At 29.9% G+C, this 21,482-nt stretch overlaps 1 protein-coding gene across 3 annotated transcripts in view; it reads right to left on the reverse strand.

Annotated features, from left to right (window-relative positions):
* The window catches only part of LOC135950275 (glycoprotein-N-acetylgalactosamine 3-beta-galactosyltransferase 1-like), a 69,416-nt gene that overhangs the window by 7,570 nt on the left and 40,364 nt on the right, over nt 1–21,482 (reverse strand). For 2 of the 3 annotated variants that reach the window (XM_065499818.1, XM_065499816.1), the window contains exons 2-4: nt 1,170–1,489; nt 500–1,107; nt 145–429 (exon numbers count right to left, since the gene is read on the reverse strand). In XM_065499818.1, coding sequence (XP_065355890.1) covers nt 145–429; nt 500–1,107; nt 1,170–1,212 — 936 coding nt within the window. In that variant the 5' untranslated portion in view covers nt 1,213–1,489. The remainder of the gene's footprint in view (nt 1–144; nt 430–499; nt 1,108–1,169; nt 1,490–21,482) is intronic. The other variant, XM_065499819.1, reaches the window with a different exon arrangement.

Below are 21,482 nucleotides of genomic sequence, written 5' to 3' on the forward strand. Positions count from 1 at the left end.
TTGTTTCTAAAACATTTTACGATTAGCCCAATTATGAATAAAAATTCCACGGGAGTTTTTGCCCTTTTCCCATTTTTCCTATTCAAATTCAATGGAAAAAAACTCCCGGGGAATTCTTTATTCATAATTGGGCTGTATATTTACCTCATCCGTTTTATAGTAGATATACTGCCAGTACCAAAATTTCTTATCCGTATGACTGGGTATTAAATGATGCTCTGGTACAAATGGGAAAAATCGACCTCTCGCTTGATGGTCCCGTGAATCGCCAGCGATTACATTAACCTTCTCCAAACATTTGCCAATTTCCACATCCTCTGCACCATCATTGTCTTTACGACACAAGTTCTTATTTGGTATGGCCTGCTCCACAAAACGACGCACTGCTTCTCTGCTCAAAACATAGCCGGCACCGCCCGACATGTAACCCTAGAAACATAAAAAGTAACGTATAAACATTTAATCGATTTTAAGAAATCCCAAACAATTAACCACATACCTGCTTAACATACGGTTTAAATTTGCAACCAAAATATATGGGAGTTTCCGGAGTATAGGGATAGAGAAGATAACGCAAATTCTCCACTATAGCATAAGTATCATCGTCAGCCTTAAAAAACCAATCGGCATCGTTTAAATGATTATCGTAAATGTATTTATAGGCCTCTTTGGTTTTGGCCCACAAATTATTGCGGCCCTCCGAAACAGGCAACGCCACTGTGCCCAAATCTTTATCCTCCTCCGAGCTCATGAACAGCAATTTATTACAGCGTTTACCCCATGTCCGTTTAACATGGCGTGCTTTGGTTTTGTGATTTTTAGGATTTGTCATGATCCAGCACAGCACTCGCACCTCACTGTACAATTTCTGGGCCACAGTACTGTTTTCGTGGTCGTGCTGATGAAAGCCCACATCCATTTCGGGACCAGAAGCATCTATGAGATCATGACTAGCATGTGGATCGTTAATATCACCATGTCTGTGACCTTCATACAGCAGCCATTCCGGTTTGGCCGGTGTGGACAAAACGAAAAGTTCAGCCAAGCAAAATCCCACTATTAGGCCGAATATCAACGACACCAAGGAACGACGATTTGAACGAGCACCTGTGCAAAAAGGAAAACAAAGTTATTATTTATTTATGTGTTTCGGAATTACTTATAATTGCCTTCATGTAATAGAGATCTACCAATTAAAACGTTTGATGACATTTGTCTGCTCTTATGTTGAACCTTTCCAAAAAAGAATTGGATGAATTGTTGGTGGTTGCTTGGTTTTGGCTAGTGCTAGTTGAAGTTACAACTTGTATTTAGTCTTACGTCTTAAGTCTAGTTTCTAGAATTTAGTTGGTTGGTTTTTTTTTTTAATTATTGTCAATATTTTTCAACAAATATTGACTGTATCACAATTATTGTTATTCTTATTATTAATATTCTTTGGTATTTAAATTTTGGGTTTTATTGGCGTCTTCCTGAAGTTTTACATTTTCTGAAAAGAAAGAGAAATGTTTCAAAATTAATATTTTTATTTTCAAATAAGAGATTTTGTTATGACCTTCGTTCAAAATTCCCCTTGTAAATAGATAACAAAGGAAAAACCATTTAATAAAAGATTAATTTTAAAAATGCTGCATTTAAATGAAAACCTTAAATGTTTAAAAATACTCAATTTAAAAATAAAACCAATAATCGTGATGTCTTCAGTTTAAAAATTCATTTAGAAATACAATCGTATACATAATTTATTGATTGGGAAATTTAAGAATTTATTAAATTATTTAACAAGTGGTTAAATATAAATAAATGAGCACGTTTTTCATAATTAAATGAAAAAACTAATTAATTTATGGGCATTAATATTTGATAAATTCATTCAAACACAAAAAAAATAATTACTTAAAATAAATTAAAAAAAAAATATGACAAGCACAGTGTGTTTAACATTAATGATATTAGCAAATACCAATTTTTGTTTAATGATATCATAAAAATGTACTTATAAATTGGAACTCATTTAGAAGTCTAGACGTACATACATACATATCTATAAAAGAAATGATTGAAGTGGTATTTCTAATTTTACAAAATATACGGTATAAAAACTGCCTAAAAATATGCTATATGTGTAATATGAAACTCAACGCCAACAGTGGGTCAGTATTAATGAAAATTATAGAAATTTACATAATCCTAGCATAGATGTTTGAATATTTGAATAATAGATCACTATAATATAAGAAAATATTATGTATTTAGTGCTGATTCACACTCTTCAAGTTTACTTGCGCAAGTCTTGAGTTTGTACATGAGAGAGGAGAGGAGATTGGAAAGATAAACTCAAGACTTGTTCTAGTAAACTTGACGTGTGTGTGAACCAGCACTTACTGGCGAATTTTGATGAAAGAGATTTATTGATATTGGAGTTACAGAAATCACTCATTTTTAATGCCATTGGGACCAAAATGAGCCCAATTCATTTTTTTTTCATAATTATACCCTTCACCTTCGTGAGAAGGGTATATATAAGTTTGTCATTCCGTTTGTAATTTCTACATTTTTCATTTCCGACTCTATAAAGTATATATATTCTGGATCCTTATAGATAGCGGAGTCGATTAAGCCATGTCCGTCTGTCTGTCTGTTGAAATCAATTTTCTGAAGACCCCAGATATCTTCGGGATCCAAATCTTCAATAATTCTGTCAGACATGATTTGGAAAAAACAATTAAATTAAAAAACAATTTCAAATAAAAAAATTTTTGAAAAACAATTAAAAAAAATTAAATTTTGTTTACCTAAAAAAAATTTATTTTAAAGTATAATTTGGTGAAGGGTATATAAGATTCGGCACAGCCGAATATAGCTCTCTTACTTGTTTTTTAAATAATTTCATAAAATGTTTTATTTTAACACTAAATACATTTAGCGATTAAATGGGATTAATATTTTATGTTAAGATATCAGTAGCCCGTTTCTGTATTTCTCGTATCGAAAAACTGTAACAACTGTAACAATATTTTGCGAAAAGTTTCTCACAAGAACTGTCAAAACAAGTCACATTTGAAATTGGTGTGAGAAAAACTAAACTTCGTATGTATAAATATGGAACCCAAATCAGCCGAAAATGTAAGTATCACAGAGTTTGAATAAAATAATTATATATACACATGTATGGACACAAAAATGTGTGTTCAAAATGATTTTTTAAATTCAGCAGTTATAAGCGCCACACTATACTTTTTGTTTTATATTTAAATGATGACAATCAATAAAACACAATTGTTATATTTTGGCATTTTAACATTCGTACTGGAAATATTCCAGTACGAACAGAATCTGTGTTGTCTGTTTTCGCATTCAAATACAGAAACACTTTTTTCTAGCACATCGAGAAACGATGGAATTTTTTGTTTCACACTTCATGTGAGAAGTTTTCCGATGCGAGAAATACAGAAACGAGCTGCAGGATATATTTTTCTAAACTTTCAGCTAAATCGCTAATAAATCTACAAATGTTTGATACCTTGTTAGAGTATATTTAATTACAATTCAGTGATGTAGACTTATTGATTTTATTTCTATCGGAATCCGCTAAATTCAAACCGCAGGTATTTCTAAATTATGAGGTATTGATCTAATTCCAGAGCTTCGAATTAATTAATTCAATTTGAGCTTAATTCCTTAAAATCTTAATTCGGAATTAAAAACTTTTAGACATTCACCGAAAACTGGTCATCCGGTTTTTTCATCTTTGTAAACTCAACCGGTTTCGGTTTACTTTAACTTTTCGGTTTTTTGAGAAACCGGTTTTTGTAAGACGGTTAACCGGTTTTAATGAAATATATTTTCGAAAGCTCATTTCAACATATTTTTGAAAACCTTTGATACCATTTTTAAAAATATTAAGGGTCCTCATGTAAACGCTTAAAAGCCTCGCAAACTGTGCAATCTGTGCATTTTTACACTCTCGCAAATGAAATGTCAAAAAATGTATGGAAATTCGTTTGCACAACTCCGATAAGTTTGCGCGACAATTTAGACTCGCAAACTTGAATTTATTGTGCATTTGATGAATCAGCTGCTTTTGTTTACTTTTATTTATAAGAAATAAAAATCAAATAAAATATAAAAATTTTGTGCATGTGAAAATTGTGTAACTTTGGAACAGAATGATTGTATTAAATGACATTGTGTATGAAAACATTAACCAACAGCTAGAACATAAACAAAGTCCTCCAAACTATGTATACCACCGTTTGTTCCAAAGATTTAACTTTCATTCAACATTTTAAAATTAAAATTTATACAATTTGAAAAAAAATTATTAAAGCTTTTGTTGAATTTATGTATTTTTATTTGACAAATATAAATTTTCTGTATAAACTTGCACAAAATTGAACATGAAACATGTCGCGCAAATTTGCCCATTTGCACAAATGGGAAACTTAAGCATTTAAATGAGTACCCTTATTGTTTTATTTTATAGAAAATTATATAAAGTAATTGCATAAAAATAAAGCCTTAAGAATTCAAACATTTTAAATTTAGTACACAATTCTTAACATATTTGTTATAAGCGTCCACAAATATAAATAAATTTAAGTAGACCTTTTTCATATTGAATAATATTTTAATACAGTTTTTTTTTAAATAATTTATAATTTTAAATAATTTAACTTTCATTCCTTAAAATCTAAACCAGTTTTTATGATTTTGTGACATTTACTTATTTTCGTATCAAAAATCACTCGCGTTGATTTAAATATGTTGTAAAAACTAACAACATATCCCAACAAAGCCTGTTTGTGAATGAAAAATAAGAAGTTTTCGGTTCCATTACCGTATATTTACATATCCTTCACATTTTAATAATATCTTGTATTTGGAAATTTTTCTGACACATTTTCCTGTTCTGAATTATATATAACGCTACTTGCTGAATTGAAAAATAACTTTTATTAATATGATTTAAATAATTTACTTTTTTAAACTGTATTACAAATGCTATGCAATTCAAATTTGTCTAGGAAAAATAAAGAAAAATTTAAATTTTCGTTATATTACTTATTCTATATTAAGCTAGGTTTTTAGAAAATAAAATTTTCCAGATAAATCGAAAACCTTTAAATGTTCCTTTAAAATACCGTTACCGAAATAACTACAATCAATTTTACCCCTAAAATACCATTTTACCGCTATTTTAATTACAATTTTCATTTATGAAAATACATATCGAGGGCATTATATTCAAAAGTCTCTATCTTAAAAACACAACTTTTCAGGAGAGCTAAAAAACTGTTTTTTGTCGCGTATTACTTGAGTTTTAAAATTCGGTATTTTACAATATTTTTTTAAAGCAATTACTGAATCTCATATATGTATGTATAATTGGTTTTAAAAAATTTGCATTATTGGGGACTTTATGGTAGATAGATGGGGTTTCTTCTCAAAATATTCAATGTTACATATGAAAATGATAAGATAGAGGATTTTGCATTTTAATAAAATTAAATTATTTTGATTTCAACATAACATACAAAAATTAACAATAAAAAATATTAAAGAAAACATTTGATTGGTGTAAATTATCGTAAAATAATAGATGACACATTAAAAGTAGACACTTTTTTAAGCAAACTCCAACTTTAACCATTTATTTTTATACGATGGACATTATATTTTCCAAACACAAAAAAGTAAAATATTTTCATGGTAATTCAATTAAGAATCGGCATTCGCTATTTAGATAAATGATTGAAAAATGTAAAATTCATGTTGAGCATGCAAAAATTGGTACGAAAACATGAAATGTCATTTGAAAATTAATTATTTGATAAGATAGAGGCATTCGGAAAAAATTAATTGTATAAGATAGAGAAATAACAAAAATGTAAATAAAACAGCAAAAAAAAAATAAGTTTGTTATGAAATTTACACCTTAGATGAGGGCTGTTTTACTGAACATTTTACCATCAAAAAGTAATTTTCGTGAAAATCAAAGATAGAGGGTTTTGAATATAGGCCCTCGATATACAAAATACTGTCTAAAGTAAATGAATTTATTGAACACCACCATGTTAACTTATTATTTTTTATTATAATTTGAATCAAGCCAAAATTATCGTTATCACTAAAATACGTTTACCGAAATATGTGTGTGAAGTTAGCTCCGTCAGTTAGCTCCGTTTTTTAACATTACCTATGTTAATGTGTAAACTAACATACTTCGTACTCAAAGACTGTTAGGTTAACAGAGCTGCATTATTTTCAGCTCATTTAACATTTTATGATATAAAATCAAAATAAAATGGTTTTACCGATCATTCAGTTTAAATATATAATCACAATTTTTTTAAAAATTAGATAAAAAAAAAATTAAATATTTATTTATGAACTATCGTTGATTTCTTTGCTTTTAGCGTATTTTTATACCAGATATAAATTTTGGTAAAACTAGTCATAATAGGGTGGAAAGGCTTGATTTCAGAAATGTACAGTTTACATTCAGAATTTTTTTCATATTAATTTAAAAATAGTGAAATTTCACATTTTGTTAAAAGGGCAGATGGAAATTTGGAAAAAATGGTTAAATTTTGGAATTGTGCTCGATCTTGCCCTAATACGGTGGAATGCCATTACTTCAGAGAGTTCAGAACTGTTTAGCATATATTTAGAATTTATTTCAGATCGGAGTAATTACACTTTTAAAATAGTGAAATTTCACATTTTGTTAAAAGGGGCACATTGAAATTTTGAAAAAATGGTTAAATTTTGAAATTGTGCTCGATCTAGTCGTAATGGAGTGGAAAGCCATCACTTCAGAGAATTCAGAACTGTTTAGCTTATCTTCAGAATTTATTTCAGATCGGAGATATATAATTTTCCATATAGTGAAATTTCACATTTTGTTAAAAGGGGCACAAGGAAATTTGGAAAAAATGGTTAAATTTTGGAATTGTGCTCGATCTAGTCCTAATGGGTTGGAAATCCATTACTTCAGAGAGTTCAGAACTGTTTAGTTTATATTCAGAATTTATTTCAGATCGGAGTAATTTGACTTTTCAAATAGTGAAATTTCACATTTTGTTAAAAGAGGCACATTGAAATTTTGAAAAAATTGTTAAATTTTGAAATTGTGCTCGATCTTGGCCTAATGGGTTGGAAAGCCATCACTTCAGAGAGTTCAGAACTGTTTAGCTTATATTCAGAATTTATTTCAGATCGGAGATATATAATTTTCCATATAGTGAAATTTCACATTTTTTTTAAAAGGCGCCCATGGAAATTTGGAAAAAATGGTTAAATTTTGGAATTGTGCTCGATCTAGTCCTAATGATTTGGAAAGCCATTGCGTCAGAGAGTTCAGAACTGTGAACCGTATATTCAGAATTTATTTCAGATCGGAGATATATAATTTTCCAAATAGTGAAATTTCACATTTTATTAAAAGGGGCACATTGAAATTTGGAAAAAATGGTTGAATTTTGGAATTGTGCTCGATCTAGTCCTAATGGGTTGGAAAGCCATTACTTCAGAGAGTTCAGAACTGTTTAGTTTATATTCAGAATTTATTTCAGATCGGAGTAATTTGACTTTTCAAATAGTGAAATTTCACATTTTGTTAAAAGAGGCACATTGAAATTTTGAAAAAATGGTTAAATTTTGAAATTGTGCTCGATCTAGTCCTAATGGGTTGGAAAGCCATCACCTCAGAGAGTTCAGAACTGTTTAGTTTATATTCAGAATTTATTTCAGATCGGAGTAATTTGACTTTTCAAATAGTGAAATTTCACATTTTGTTAAAAGAGGCACATTGAAATTTTTAAAAAATTGTTAAATTTTGAAATTGTGCTCGATCTAGTCCTAATGGGTTGGAAAGCCATTGCTTCAGAGAGTTCAGAACTGTTTAGTTTATATTCAGAATTTATTTCAGATCGGAGATATATAATTTTCAATATAGTGAAATTTCACATTTTTTTTTAAAAGGCGCCCATGGAAATTTGGAAAAAATGGTTAAATTTTGGAATTGTGCTCGATCTAGTCCTAATGAGTTGGAAAGCCATTGCGTCAGAGAGTTCAGAACTGTCAACCGTATATTCAGAATTTATTTCAGATCGGAGATATATAATTTTCCATATAGTGAAATTTCACATTTTTTTAAAAGGGGCACATGGAAATTTGGAAAAAATGGTTAAATTTTGGAATTGTGTTCGATCTAGTCCTAATGGGTTGGAAAGCCATTGCTTCAGAGAGTTCAGAACTGTATAGCTTATATTCAGAATTTATTTCAGATCGGAGTAATTTGTCTTTTCATATAGTGAAGTTTCACATTTTGTTAAAAGGGGCACATTGAAATTTTGAAAAAATGGTTAAATTTTGAAATTGTGCTCGATCTTGCCCTAATGAATTGGAAAGCCATCACTTCAGAGAGTTCAGAACTGTTTAGTTTATATTCAGAATTTATTTCAGATCGGAGTAATTTGACTTTTCAAATAGTGAAATTTCACATTTTGTTAAAAGGGGCACATTGAAATTTTGAAAAAATGGTTAAATTTTGGAATTGTGCTCGATCTAGTCCTAATGGGTTGGAAAGCCATTACATCAGAGAGTTCAGAACTGTATAGTCTATATTCAGAATTTATTTCAGATCGGAGATATATAATTTTCCATATAGTGAAATTTCACATTTTTTTAAAAGGGGCACATGGAAATTTGGAAAAAATGGTTAAATTTTGGAATTGTGCTCGATCTAGTCCTAATGAGTTGGAAAGCCATTGCTTCAGAGAGTTCAGAACTGTCAACCGTATATTCAGAATTTATTTCAGATCGGAGATATATAATTTTCCATATAGTGAAATTTCACATTTTGTTAAAAGGGGCACATTGAAATTTTGAAAAAATGGTTAAATTTTGAAATTGTGCTCGATCTAGTCCTAATGGGCTGCAAAGCCATTACTTCAGAGAGTCCAGAACTGTTCACCTTATATTCAGAATATATTTCAGATCAGAGTAATTTGACTTTTTATATAGTGAAATTTCACATTTTGTTAAAAGGGGCACATTGAAATTTTGAAAAAATGGTTAAATTTTGAAATTGTGCTCGATCTTGCCCTAATGGAGTGGAAAGCCATCACTTCAGAGAGTTTAGAACTGTTTAGTTTATATTCAGAATTTATTTCAGATCGGAGTAATTTGACTTTTCAAATAGTGAAATTTCACATTTTGTTAAAAGGGGCACATTGAAATTTTGAAAAAATGGTTAAATTTTGAAATTGTGCTCGATCTTGCCCTAATGGAGTGGAAAGCCATCACTTCAGAGAGTTCAGAACTGTTTAGTTTATATTCAGAATTTATTTCAGATCGGAGTAATTTGACTTTTCAAATAGTGAAATTTCACTATATGGAAAATTATATATCTCCGATCTGAAATAAATTCTGAATATACGGTGAACAGTTCTGAACTCTCTGAAGCAATGGCTTTCCAACCCATTAGGACTAGATCGAGCACAATTTCAAAATTTAACCATTTTTTCCAAATTTCAATGTGCCCCTTTTAACAAAATGTGAAATTTCACTATTTGAAAAGTAAAATTACTCCGATCTGAAATAAATTATGAATATAAACTGAACAGTTCTGAACTCTCTGAAGTGATGGCTTTCCAACCCATTAGGGCAAGATCGAGCACAATTTCAAAATTTAACCATTTTTTCAAAATTTCAATGTGCCCCTTTTAACAAAATGTGAAATTTCACTATTTGAAAAGTCAAATTACTCCGATCTGAAATAAATTCTGAATATAAACTAAACAGTTCTGAACTCTCTGAAGTAATGGCTTTCCAACCCATTAGGACTAGATCGAGCACAATTCCAAAATTCAACCATTTTTTCCAAATTTCAATGTGCCCCTTTTAACAAAATGTGAAATTTCACTATTTGAAAAGTCAAATTACTCCGATCTGAAATAAATTCTGAATATAGACTATACAGTTCTGAACTCTCTGAAGCAATGGCTTTCCAACTCATTAGGACTAGATCGAGCACAATTCCAAAATTTAACCATTTTTTCCAAATTTTCATGTGCCCCTTTTAAAAAAAATGTGAAATTTCACTATATGGAAAATTATATATCTCCGATCTGAAATAAATTCTGAATATACGGTGAACAGTTCTGAACTCTCTGAAGCAATGGCTTTCCAATCCATTAGGACTATATCGAGCACAATTTCAAAATTTAACCATTTTTTCAAAATTTCAATGTGCCCCTTTTAACAAAATGTGAAATTTCACTATTTGAAAAGTCAAATTACTCCGATCTGAAATAAATTCTGAATATAAACTAAACAGTTCTGAACTCTCTGAAGTGATGGCTTTCCAACCCATTAGGGCAAGGTCGAGCACAATTTCAAAATTTAACCATTTTTTCAAAATTTCAATGTGCCCCTTTTAACAAAATGTGAAACTTCACTATTTGAAAAGACAAATTACTCCGATCTGAAATAAATTCTGAATATAAGCTATACAGTTCTGAACTCTCTGAAGCAATGGCTTTCCAACCCATTAGGACTAGATCGAGCACAATTCCAAAATTTAACCATTTTTTCCAAATTTCCATGTGCCCCTTTTAAAAAAATGTGAAATTTCACTATATGGAAAATTATATATCTCCGATCTGAAATAAATTCTGAATATACGGTGAACAGTTCTGAACTCTCTGAAGTAATGGCTTTCCAATCCATTAGGACTATATCGAGCACAATTTCAAAATTTAACCATTTTTTCCAAATTTCCATCTGCCCTTTTAACAAAATGTGAAATTTCACTATTTTTAAATTAATATGAAATAAATTCTGAATATAAACTGTACATTTCTGAAATCAAGCCTTTCCACCCTATTATGACTAGTTTTACCACAATTTAGAATTTTTTAATTTTTTTTCATGTCCATGTGTCTCTCATGTATCTGGTATAAAAATACGCTAAAAGCAAAGAAATCAACGATATTTCATAAATAAATATTTAATTTTTTTTTTATCTAATTTTTAAAAAAATTGTTATTATATATTTAAACTGAATGATCGGTAAAACCATTTTATTTTGATTTTATATCATAAAATGTTAAATGAGCTGATATTAATGCAGCTCTGTTAACCTAACAGTCTTTGAGTACGAAGTATGTTAGTTTACACATTAACATAGGTAATGTTAAAAAACGGAGCTAACTGACGGAGCTAACTTCACACACATTACCGAAATATCAGCCAATGGCGTTGCTAAATTAAGCTAACCTTTCGTTACCGCTAGAATGCAGTAAGCCAAACTCCATTTCTTTTGTAGAATATTAATTATAACACTCGGATAATAAATGATTTTTTAACATTTTGTAGACAAGAGGCTACCAACTTTGTCGGGGCCTAAATTCTAACTACGAACCCATGTAAATAAAAATCAACCCAGAAACACTTCGGCTCTGACTGTGCAAAATATCGCCAATCGTTCACGAGCTACCGAATTTTTTTCAAAATAAAATGATTCCAAATTTTTATATAATTCACTTGGAATTTTGTTCAAAAATCTTCGAACCATCCATTTTTAATTCCGTTATTTTAAATGTTTGAACATTTTGCCAACAATTAGCTATCTTTAGGGCTTATTTAAAAATACTGACGTTGAGAAAGTGTATTTAATAATTTAGTGGATTAAGTTTTGTGTATATATTGATTTTTCTAAAAAATAAATAATTAAATTCAAGGTCAAAACTTAAGATATTTAAACACAAACAATAGCAACATTATTTTCATTATTAGAATTGACACAGTATTGAAAGTTCATTTATTATTTATCTCATTGGCTAATTTATAATAAAAAAAAACAAATCGGTTCACATTTACAATACAATTACAAATTATTTACAATCAGCACCATTGCGCATTAATTTAAATTTTCGCCTGATCCGCTGAATCTCATTATTTAAATTAATTTTTAAGTATAAACACCAATATGTTGGTTTTAAAAAATTCGAGAAATATTTATTTTGAACACTTTGTTTTTAACTGTTGTGGGAGATACTTTAATATAAACCATAAATTTTGTTTATTTCGAACAGATATTAATGAAACAGCGAGATGTATATGAAAATTCAATGGCTGGCTAACAACTGAATTGTGCATTATAAGAAGAATGTGTAACAAATGCGATCGATACAAACTAATATTGGTTTAAGAAAATAAAACTGTACAAATATTTAGCCGCAATTGTTTATTTAAGTTAATTAAATAGAAAATGTTTTATATTGTTATAAATATGCCATTATTTACAGTTGTTTGAAGAAACGGGCTCAAGTAGAAGTAATAGGCTGTTATAATAAAATAAGCTAAATTATTTAAACAGTTGAATTTTTCATAAATCTAATAAACATTCAAAGGCAGAAAAGTACCAGTGACAAAGGTACTTTTTTCATGATGGTAAATGATTCAGCGTTATATTTACATTTTATATAAATAGTACTAAAAGAATCACTTAAATGAAAATCTATTATTTGTTTAGGCTATTATGTTTTATTTAACTATTACAACATATGAGTTTCTGAATAATGGCAAATAAATTTGTATTGTAAAATGCTTAAATATTACGTGCAGTATTCCATCCTCCTCCTATTAAGAACTTTCATAATTATATTTCAATCAGTTGATTTATTTCATTTAATTATTACGATCTTTATTATCTTTTTCATTTCATATTCTAAACAAATATTAAATTTTTCATTCATAAAATTAATTGTATTTGCAGCGCGTTCAACAATTTTACATTTCCTTAAATGCATTCAAATTTATGTTATTTTAAAGCAAGCCAAACAATCCCATGCATATAATAAAACATTTCAAATGTAGTTTTTTCTATGACTAACATAAAATGTGTTTTATTTGTATCTAATGTTTGACATAATTTATTAAAACGCGACTAACTATTGTAGCTAAAATATTAAATAAATTGTGTAACAGATATTAAAATGTTTGAAATTTCCACATGCAATGAGTGTTGTGATTTCTATTTAAAGACAAATTAATTAAAACTTATCAAACTGACCACAAAGCACAATAAATATATAAATTAATATAAATCAGAATGTATAATAACATAAAAATATCGATCATTAAACTATTTATTTAATGTACATGCACTTTTGCACACTGTAGAAATTATTCGCACAAAAGTATTGCATATTTTAAGGGAAACGAAATGTATGCAGATTTTTCAGCAAGTTTGCCTATCGTTTGAGAACAATTAAAAACTTTAAGCTTAATTTTTGTGAAAATGTATTAGTTTTTCGTATTCATTTCAATATTTTGCATTTGACGACTAGGCGGAATTTGATTTTGGAAAAAAAGTTTTTAGGTGTTTGAAGTTTATAAAAAATAAAATAATGTTTTTAGGAACATTTTTCGACAATCGTTACGAAAGATGTTTGCGAAAAACAAAATAAAGTCAGTTTCAAAATTGAAACTTATATATATTTTAAACTATAAGAGATAACTTAATGAAATAAACAGGATTTTTTCATTATTCTATTTGCTTTATAACGAAAATTCATTTAATATCTGTGCGAATTGGTTTGCAAACTAAAGGTAGTCAACTTTGACACCCAGTATCTAACATTTTATTCTAATACATATATAGTATGTCGGACAATCGGACCAGTTGTTTAAAACAGACAGATTTATTACCACTTTTCATTCGATCGACCTAGATATGAACGAAATCATCAAAGTTTTTGGTACCAGCATATTACTATATTTTTAGATTGGTATGAATGACATGCCCTGCATTATAAAAGTTATTAGCAAATGAATTAATTAAATTTGGTCTATTTGTCTTCACAATTATCATATTTTTAGTAAATATCTGAGTTAGAATTTTGTGCTATATACGCCTAAGAGAGTCATAGATTAGATAAAACCAAAATAATTGGTTTTATCTTTAGTTTAATTTAAATACTTAAATTTTATTAATGTTTACCAATATAAATAGATTAAATAGTTCTTAATAATACTCCGTAATATAAGCCAAATAAGTTAATTATTTTCTATATGCTTATTTATCGCAATTAGAGTTTTTCTTCATACGCACTTTTTCATTTCACGGGAAATTGGGATTAATTTTGGAATTTTACGGGAAATCCCACCTAGAACAAATTATTCTATTTTAAGAATGTAGACATTTTCCATCAGATTATGTTCTACCTTCGATAGATTCCAATTAATTCAGTTAATTCGCAAAAAATAAATATTTTATTTTGCTTATTAAATCAAAAAATTAATTATAGACGTTAATTAAAACTTGAAGAAAACCCAATAATATTAAATTCAATTCCATGGAACGTGGTTTTATTTCAAACATTTTTGTTTTACTGTTTGTGAAAAAGCAAAATACTAAAAAAAATTCCACTTTCGATCGGAATAGAATTCTGTGACAGCCCTGAACATTCACGAGTTTTTGAATTTGAATGGTGAACTTGTTATTGGGTTAAATCTTTTGCATTTTTGGAGAAAGTCAGGTTCAAAAAACATCACATAAAAAAATAAACATCAAAGCAAAATAATTCCCGGGAATTCACGCACACTTTCCCGAGATTTCAGGATTGAAAATTTTGCGGATAAAATAACTTATTTTATCAGAATTTCTAAGCAAAATCTTTTCCTGCAACTGCGGCCAAAGTTATCCAAGAGAGTGACACGGCAACAAGAAGTGAAAGAGATGCAAAAAGCCATTCTCGAGAATGCCTCTAGCCTGTCTAAATAATATGGCCCAGAAGCATCCTACCACGTTCACGGCAAGAGAGAAGCATCTTGTCAGAAGGCACCGACAGTGCATCGCTAAATTCTACGGTTCCAAAAGTGTCGTCTTGGGAATATCCTCTCTCCTATCGCTCCTATCCCCCTGGGAAAAAGGTAGGAATCAAAGCATTAGCAAGGTTTCCCACCACTACACCAAATACACAGAGGGCGTTTTTTTTGCTTGGACCAGCACTCAGGTGATGACCCCTACTCATGCAATGCATTGTGTTGGAACTAGGAAAATAGGTTATAGGAAGGAGCATAGAGGAAGTAGTGTTTGTGGACATTTGATTTGAATTTTCCTATATTGGAAGGGACAGGAAATACTTCGACAGGAAGCTTATTCCACATACCGTCCGTACAGTTAAAAAACGAATTTTCTCTGTAGTGTTTTGTGCGATCCACTGACCAATCGACCACGAATGGATGAGCCCCCGCTGATGAGCGCGTATTTCGTAAGAAACTATGGATATCGGAAGCATGTTCCCTAATTTCATCAGAACACATTCCAATATATTATCGATAGAACAGTGAAACACAACCCACATTGCGACGATGCTCCAGAGTATCAATAGAGCTGGATACTCTACTGTCACCGATAAGCACCTTCGCCCTCTCCTGTACGCGGTCAAGTAACTCCAAAATAGACTTCGGAGCCGGTGCTTCGAAGTCTACATGAGAGTTGTATTCCTTTTTGGGTCGGATATAAGTTTTATAAATAGTAAGGAGATAAGATGGAGTGTAGTATTTCTTACACGGTTTTAGAAAACCAAGGCACTTCTTTCGACACTCGAAAAATGCGTTTTTTCCAGCGGACATCGCACTGAATACTCATGCCTAGAACATCAAGAGCTTCTGATTCCTTAATATTTACACCACCCTTAAAAACAGATGGGGCAACATGAACGGTCGTGCGTTTGTATGTTAACATACAACATGGAGTCTTACGTGCATTAAAATCGACACTGTTCGCTGTCATCTGCAAAAGAATAGATAGGGTTGGAAGTTTGACGTAGAAGGTTATTTACAAAAATAAGGCATAGAATAGGAGAAAGAACGGAGCTTTGCGGTACCCCTGAATTTATCTTGAACTCATTTGATGAGATCCCATCTACAACAACTCGTATAGTGCGATCTCTGAGAAAGCTCGATATAAATCGAGAGAAGTCGTTACCGACACCAAAGGCAATAAGTTTCGACCATTTTTATGATAGGAAGACAAGCAAGTCCCCCGTAGAGCGTCCTCTACGAAAGCAGTACTGCCGGTCGCTAAGTAAATTGTTCGACTCTAGCTATTTCACAAGATGGTGGTTAACCATACTCTCCATAACTTTGGAAAGTGTAGAACAAATTCTTGGGCGATAATTTTCAGGGTTGTTAGCCTCTCACTTTTTTGGAATTGGCGTTACATTAGCAACCTTTCAACATAAAGAAAATACTCCGGCACGGCATAATATGCTGAAAAGGTTTGCTCACGGACGGGTTAGCGCCGAAGAACACTGCTTCAAGACCAGTGCTGGTATACTATCCGGCCCAGAAGACTTGTTTATATTGAGATAAGCTAAATACTTTTTAACAGCGCTAGCGCGAAAGAATATATTCGGCTTTCAAGCTCGGGTAGTGGTTGATTGCTTTCCTGTAAATTGAATTATTTGCAAATATTCAGCCAAAAGGTTATACTAGGAATTGAGGAACTAGCATTATCCTTTATTCTTTTAACGAATGACCAAAAACATTTGCTGCCCCGGGGAGCAGCTAGAACTTTTGCTCGGAGTCGTTGCTCGTGTATAGATTTTTCATGCCTCAGCACTTTAGCACACGAAGATCTCGCCCTTTTGCGAAGCGATTCAGTATCGGCATTTTTGTTATCACGCCAGATTCTGAATGCTTCCTCTCTGGATCTGATTGCAGTATTGCAAAATGCTCCCAAGAGGAGTAATCGAGAAAAAAAAATCGCTCCTCACCAAAAACGGGAGATTCTCTCTCCATCTCAGGTTAGGGCCCCCTTATGGAAGTAATTCAAAGAGTTAGGTCTGGGGATGATCAGCTTTCAACTTCGAGGAAAATAAAGAAGAAGTTCTCTTTATTATTTCTTAGGAGTCTTATTGAATATCCCGGAATTTCCAGCTCTATTCCTAATATATTTCGTTTCATCTCTATTGTCTTTGATTTTTTATTGAAGGGAATTATAATGGATTTATGGGCCTCCAAGTGGAAGTGTACTTTCCTTCTAAACTACCCTGTCTTACAAAATAAGATAATATAAATAACAAATAAAGTCAAATACCTCGTGGTACTCGATTGGAGACTATCCTAAAAGGACCACATTGATAGCAAAGTGGAAAAAGAACACAGAAAGATAAGAAGAACGATCGGTTCGATGTTTGACATAAGTCTCAGAAACAACAACTCAATTTACACTGATTTTTGCACTCGAAATCAATGAATCATACAATTTAAAACATTGCAACTTATTTATCTATCACAAAACTCATTAATACTTACAAGTATTCGCTAATAGATCTCAGTCGAAAACATTTCGAAACACTTAGAAACTTGGTAAACTTGTGCATACCACTCTTATTGTCAACTGATTTGTAACTACAAACTCAATGCATTAACTAAAATTGAAGTAGAACTTTTTATACAAAAAAAAAAAAAAGCCATCAAATCAATGTGAAGTTCTTATCACAACTGAACAATATTGTGGCCACAATAATTGCATATACCCAGAAAACCAATTATAAATATAGGAAATAGAAGGAGACATTCTGATAAGAGATTCAATTGTTAGTTACATATGTATGTTAATAATTTTCCTATAAAAATGTGTAATGAAATCACCAAAAATTAGACAAATATCTAATAACACAAAGTTCAAAAGCAAAATTAATGTCTAGGAAATGTTTCAGATAAAATGACAGACGTGTTCTGAAACATGGTTTTTAAAACAATGTACGAACAATTTATTTATTAAATAACCATTTAATTAAAAACATAGTGGGTAGGGTTTTTATCCCGGGAATTCCCGGTACAAATTTCCCGGGGATTTTGCCAATTTTTCACTACCCGATTCCCGGGATTTTTAGTTGGGAATCCCAGGAATTAAAAACTGACGGAAATACATATAAAACAAGTTAGAACTCTATTTTTTTCACCAAAAAACAGTCAAAAGTTTTTTACAGTTTTTTCAATTAATTTTGTAAATGATTTGATTTAACAAAAATTTAATCATTCAAAGTTTGAATAAATTCTGTTATTAATTAACTTTAAAATTAATACAGTTTAAACAAAGGTTTTGGAATGAATCTAAAAAATTCAATATTAGGCGTGGATTTATGGAATTAAAGGCTGACATTCTTTAATTACGGATTAAGATTTTAGTGAATTAAGCTCAAATTTTATTAATTAATTCGAAGCTCTGATATTTAATAATTTAACACTAAGTTTTTATATGAAATTTGGCTATAATATTCCTAATTTACAGTACAATGTAGAAAAAAAATTTTCCGATTCACGGGAATCAAAAAAGGTTGGGAAATTAAAAACCCTAATCGTGGGTTCAAAAAGGAACCATTTGTGTTAAGTAATTGACTAGTGGTGGCAAAGTATTGAGTTATGGTTATCGAATATCGAGTTTTGTTTATTCACTTTAGCGAATTTACATGGTTGCATTTTAAATCATAAATCCTATTATTTACTTATTTATTTATATTTTTTATTACACTTTTCATTAATTTATTAAATTGGATTACATTTGTATTTGTTTATACAGCGTTGCCAAATGAAATTATCTGTGTAGTTTTTTTCTTTCTTTCTACAACTAATTTTTCTATTTAATTGAACCCATTTGACTTTGTTCTGATCTGATTGTAAGTAGAAAGTATTACAAACAACTAAATGAAACTAAATAATAATTTAATTAATTGTACTTAAGTATTTAGTTGTGTAAGTTAAATAAGTTGTGCTGCATGCATTTTTTTATACCCTTCGCCATGAGTGGCAAGGGTATATAAATAAGTTTGTCATTCCGTTTGTAATTTCTACATTTTTCATTTGCGACTCCACAAAGTATATATATTCTGGATCGTTATAGATAGCGAACTCGACATAGCCATGTCCGTCTGTATGTTGAAATCAACTTTCCGTAGCCCCTAAATAACTTACATACATGATTCATACATCAATATGTCGGGAATTCTTCTGGCGCGGTTGATATTTAAAATCGGCACACAAATGGCTGAGATATAAGAAAAAAACCGGGCCTATTTTTGATCTATATCTGGATTACTAAGTCATTAACACAAATTATACAGATATGAATCAGCTGATTTCAGAAGAAAAATAACAAAAGAAAATGTCAAAATGGTTGTGGTTTGAAAAGAGGGACAAATATATTTCACACTAGTTTCCTATTGAAATTATAATTTTTCTCTCGCTCTGCAAATCACAAACATTGAAAACTTTTTTGACAACTGTCATTTGTTTCATATCTGTAATAATCTGTGGTCATTAATATAGACAGTATGGATATCTAATGATAGATATTTTAAAGTCCATTGCAACGATGTATATAAAGCTATCGTAAGTTGGACCTACAATGGGTCAAAATGGGAAAAAATATTTTTTAACTCGAATTAATATTATAGTAAGAATTTTGCTAAATTTCCCAATTATTGATAAATTCACTGACATTTATTGTTGGGGGATAAGCTAGTTTCTATACGCATATCACTGGTTGCTTAGGTCAGATCATCAGGAAACCTTTTCCCAAAAGGCTTTAGAAAAACTAAAGATATTATACAAATCAAGCTATAGACTGAATGAGAATTACAGAAACTCAAGCTTTATTTGTAAAAATATCAAATCTTAAACAAAACTCCAACAATAAACAGTGAGTTTATCTTTTCATACATTCGCTTTTTTCGTCATAAATTATTTTTCCAAAAAAAAAAAAAAATTTAAAAAAAAAATTGGAAAAAAACTTTTTTTTAAAAAAAAATAAAAAAACTATTTCGAAAAGAAAAAATTTAAAAAAACTTTTATAAATAAATTTTAATTTTGTTTACCAATAAATATTTAAAAAAAAAATAATTTTTAAGTATAATTTGGTGAAGGGTATCTAAGATTCGGCACCGAATATAGCTCTCTTACTCGTTATTGGTTAGTTGGTTACTATCAGGGCAACCAAAAATATGCTCCTTAAATATAAAAAATATGCATTTAAAAATAGTGTGTTTTTATTTATTATTATTGTTTTTTTTTAAAAAATGCATCGAATATTTTTTTAAGAAGTTGCCCATAATAACATTAAATATTTAATTTTATTTTTGGGTATTTTCCAGATATTTGTTAAATTTTGAAAAAAATATGAAAGATTTATTTTGAAAATAATTGTGTATGTACTAGGGTATTCGAATTATTCAATTTTTCTCTTGTTCGAATAAAAAGAATAATTCGAATAAGAGATTTTAGCTTGTTCGAATAATTCGATCACACGTTTAAAATTAATCGAATTATTCGAATAATTTAATTTTTTTTTAAAAACGTAAAGAATGAAGTTTTGGTGTCGGTTTTTTAACATTTTATTGTTAAATAAAAACAAAAAATAACGTTAAAGGTAACAATTCAAGTATTGATAATGTTAAAAAACATTCGAAAACAAAGTCCATCATAAAATTTTCAACAGAAATATTCTGATCAGATTAACTCCTGAACAATCTACAAAACAATTGACTATCAAACCCTTTAGTTTTCGTTTTGGAGCTATGCTTTAAAAAATTTGATCTAGTTGGACATGATCCTGAATTCAAATACAATATAAACGTATTAAGAACTTTTTTATGTCGTTCATTAATTCGGGTTTTAAATTTAGTTACTAATTCTTTAGTAAATGAATTATTAATTTTTTCAAAATTATTTATAACAAATTGTATTATACATCAAGCTCTATCAACGCTGCCGAATCTTTGCTTAATGCTTAATAAAGTGGTCTTGGGGAATAACACAATAAAGGGAATCTGTCCAAAGTTTGATATCATTGTCAGTGGACGTGGCTAATTTGAAGTCAGGCAGTGCATGATTGACGCATTTGCAAATACGCAAAAAGTTTATTACCATGTTAGACAAAGATGTTCAACGATGTTCAAAATCATGTATAAGACGAACTCCATGCTTTTCTTGCAACAAAACGTTAGTTTGCAATATTTGTGTTTATCATTCGATTTATTAAATATTTTGCAACACTTACGTACGAGGTTAATAACATCACTTATATACATACATTTTATGATCATGGCCTTCATCTATTTAAATGTAATCATTATAAATGTCATCCTCAATATCACACGGTCGTAGACGTTTCAAAATCACATTCTCCATCATATTCAACTCCACTTTAATCCACTTTAAGTTAATATTTCGCCAGCTAAATAACAAATATTTTATTCCGTACCTTTTATTTTCATTGGTTCAAGTCCTAAGTTAAAAATTTTGAAAGATTTGTTTTTACAATTGTAACTTCTTGCAGTAATATTTATATATTTATAGAAGGAGCTATCGGAACACTCATCTACAGTGATTGAATGACCTTTTATCTTTAGTAATTTGTCGAATTTCAGAAACAATACAATTTTTGTGAGTCATTATTA

The sequence above is a fragment of the Calliphora vicina genome, chromosome 2 (genome assembly GCF_958450345.1).
Source record: "Calliphora vicina chromosome 2, idCalVici1.1, whole genome shotgun sequence".
NCBI lineage: Eukaryota > Metazoa > Arthropoda > Insecta > Diptera > Calliphoridae > Calliphora > Calliphora vicina.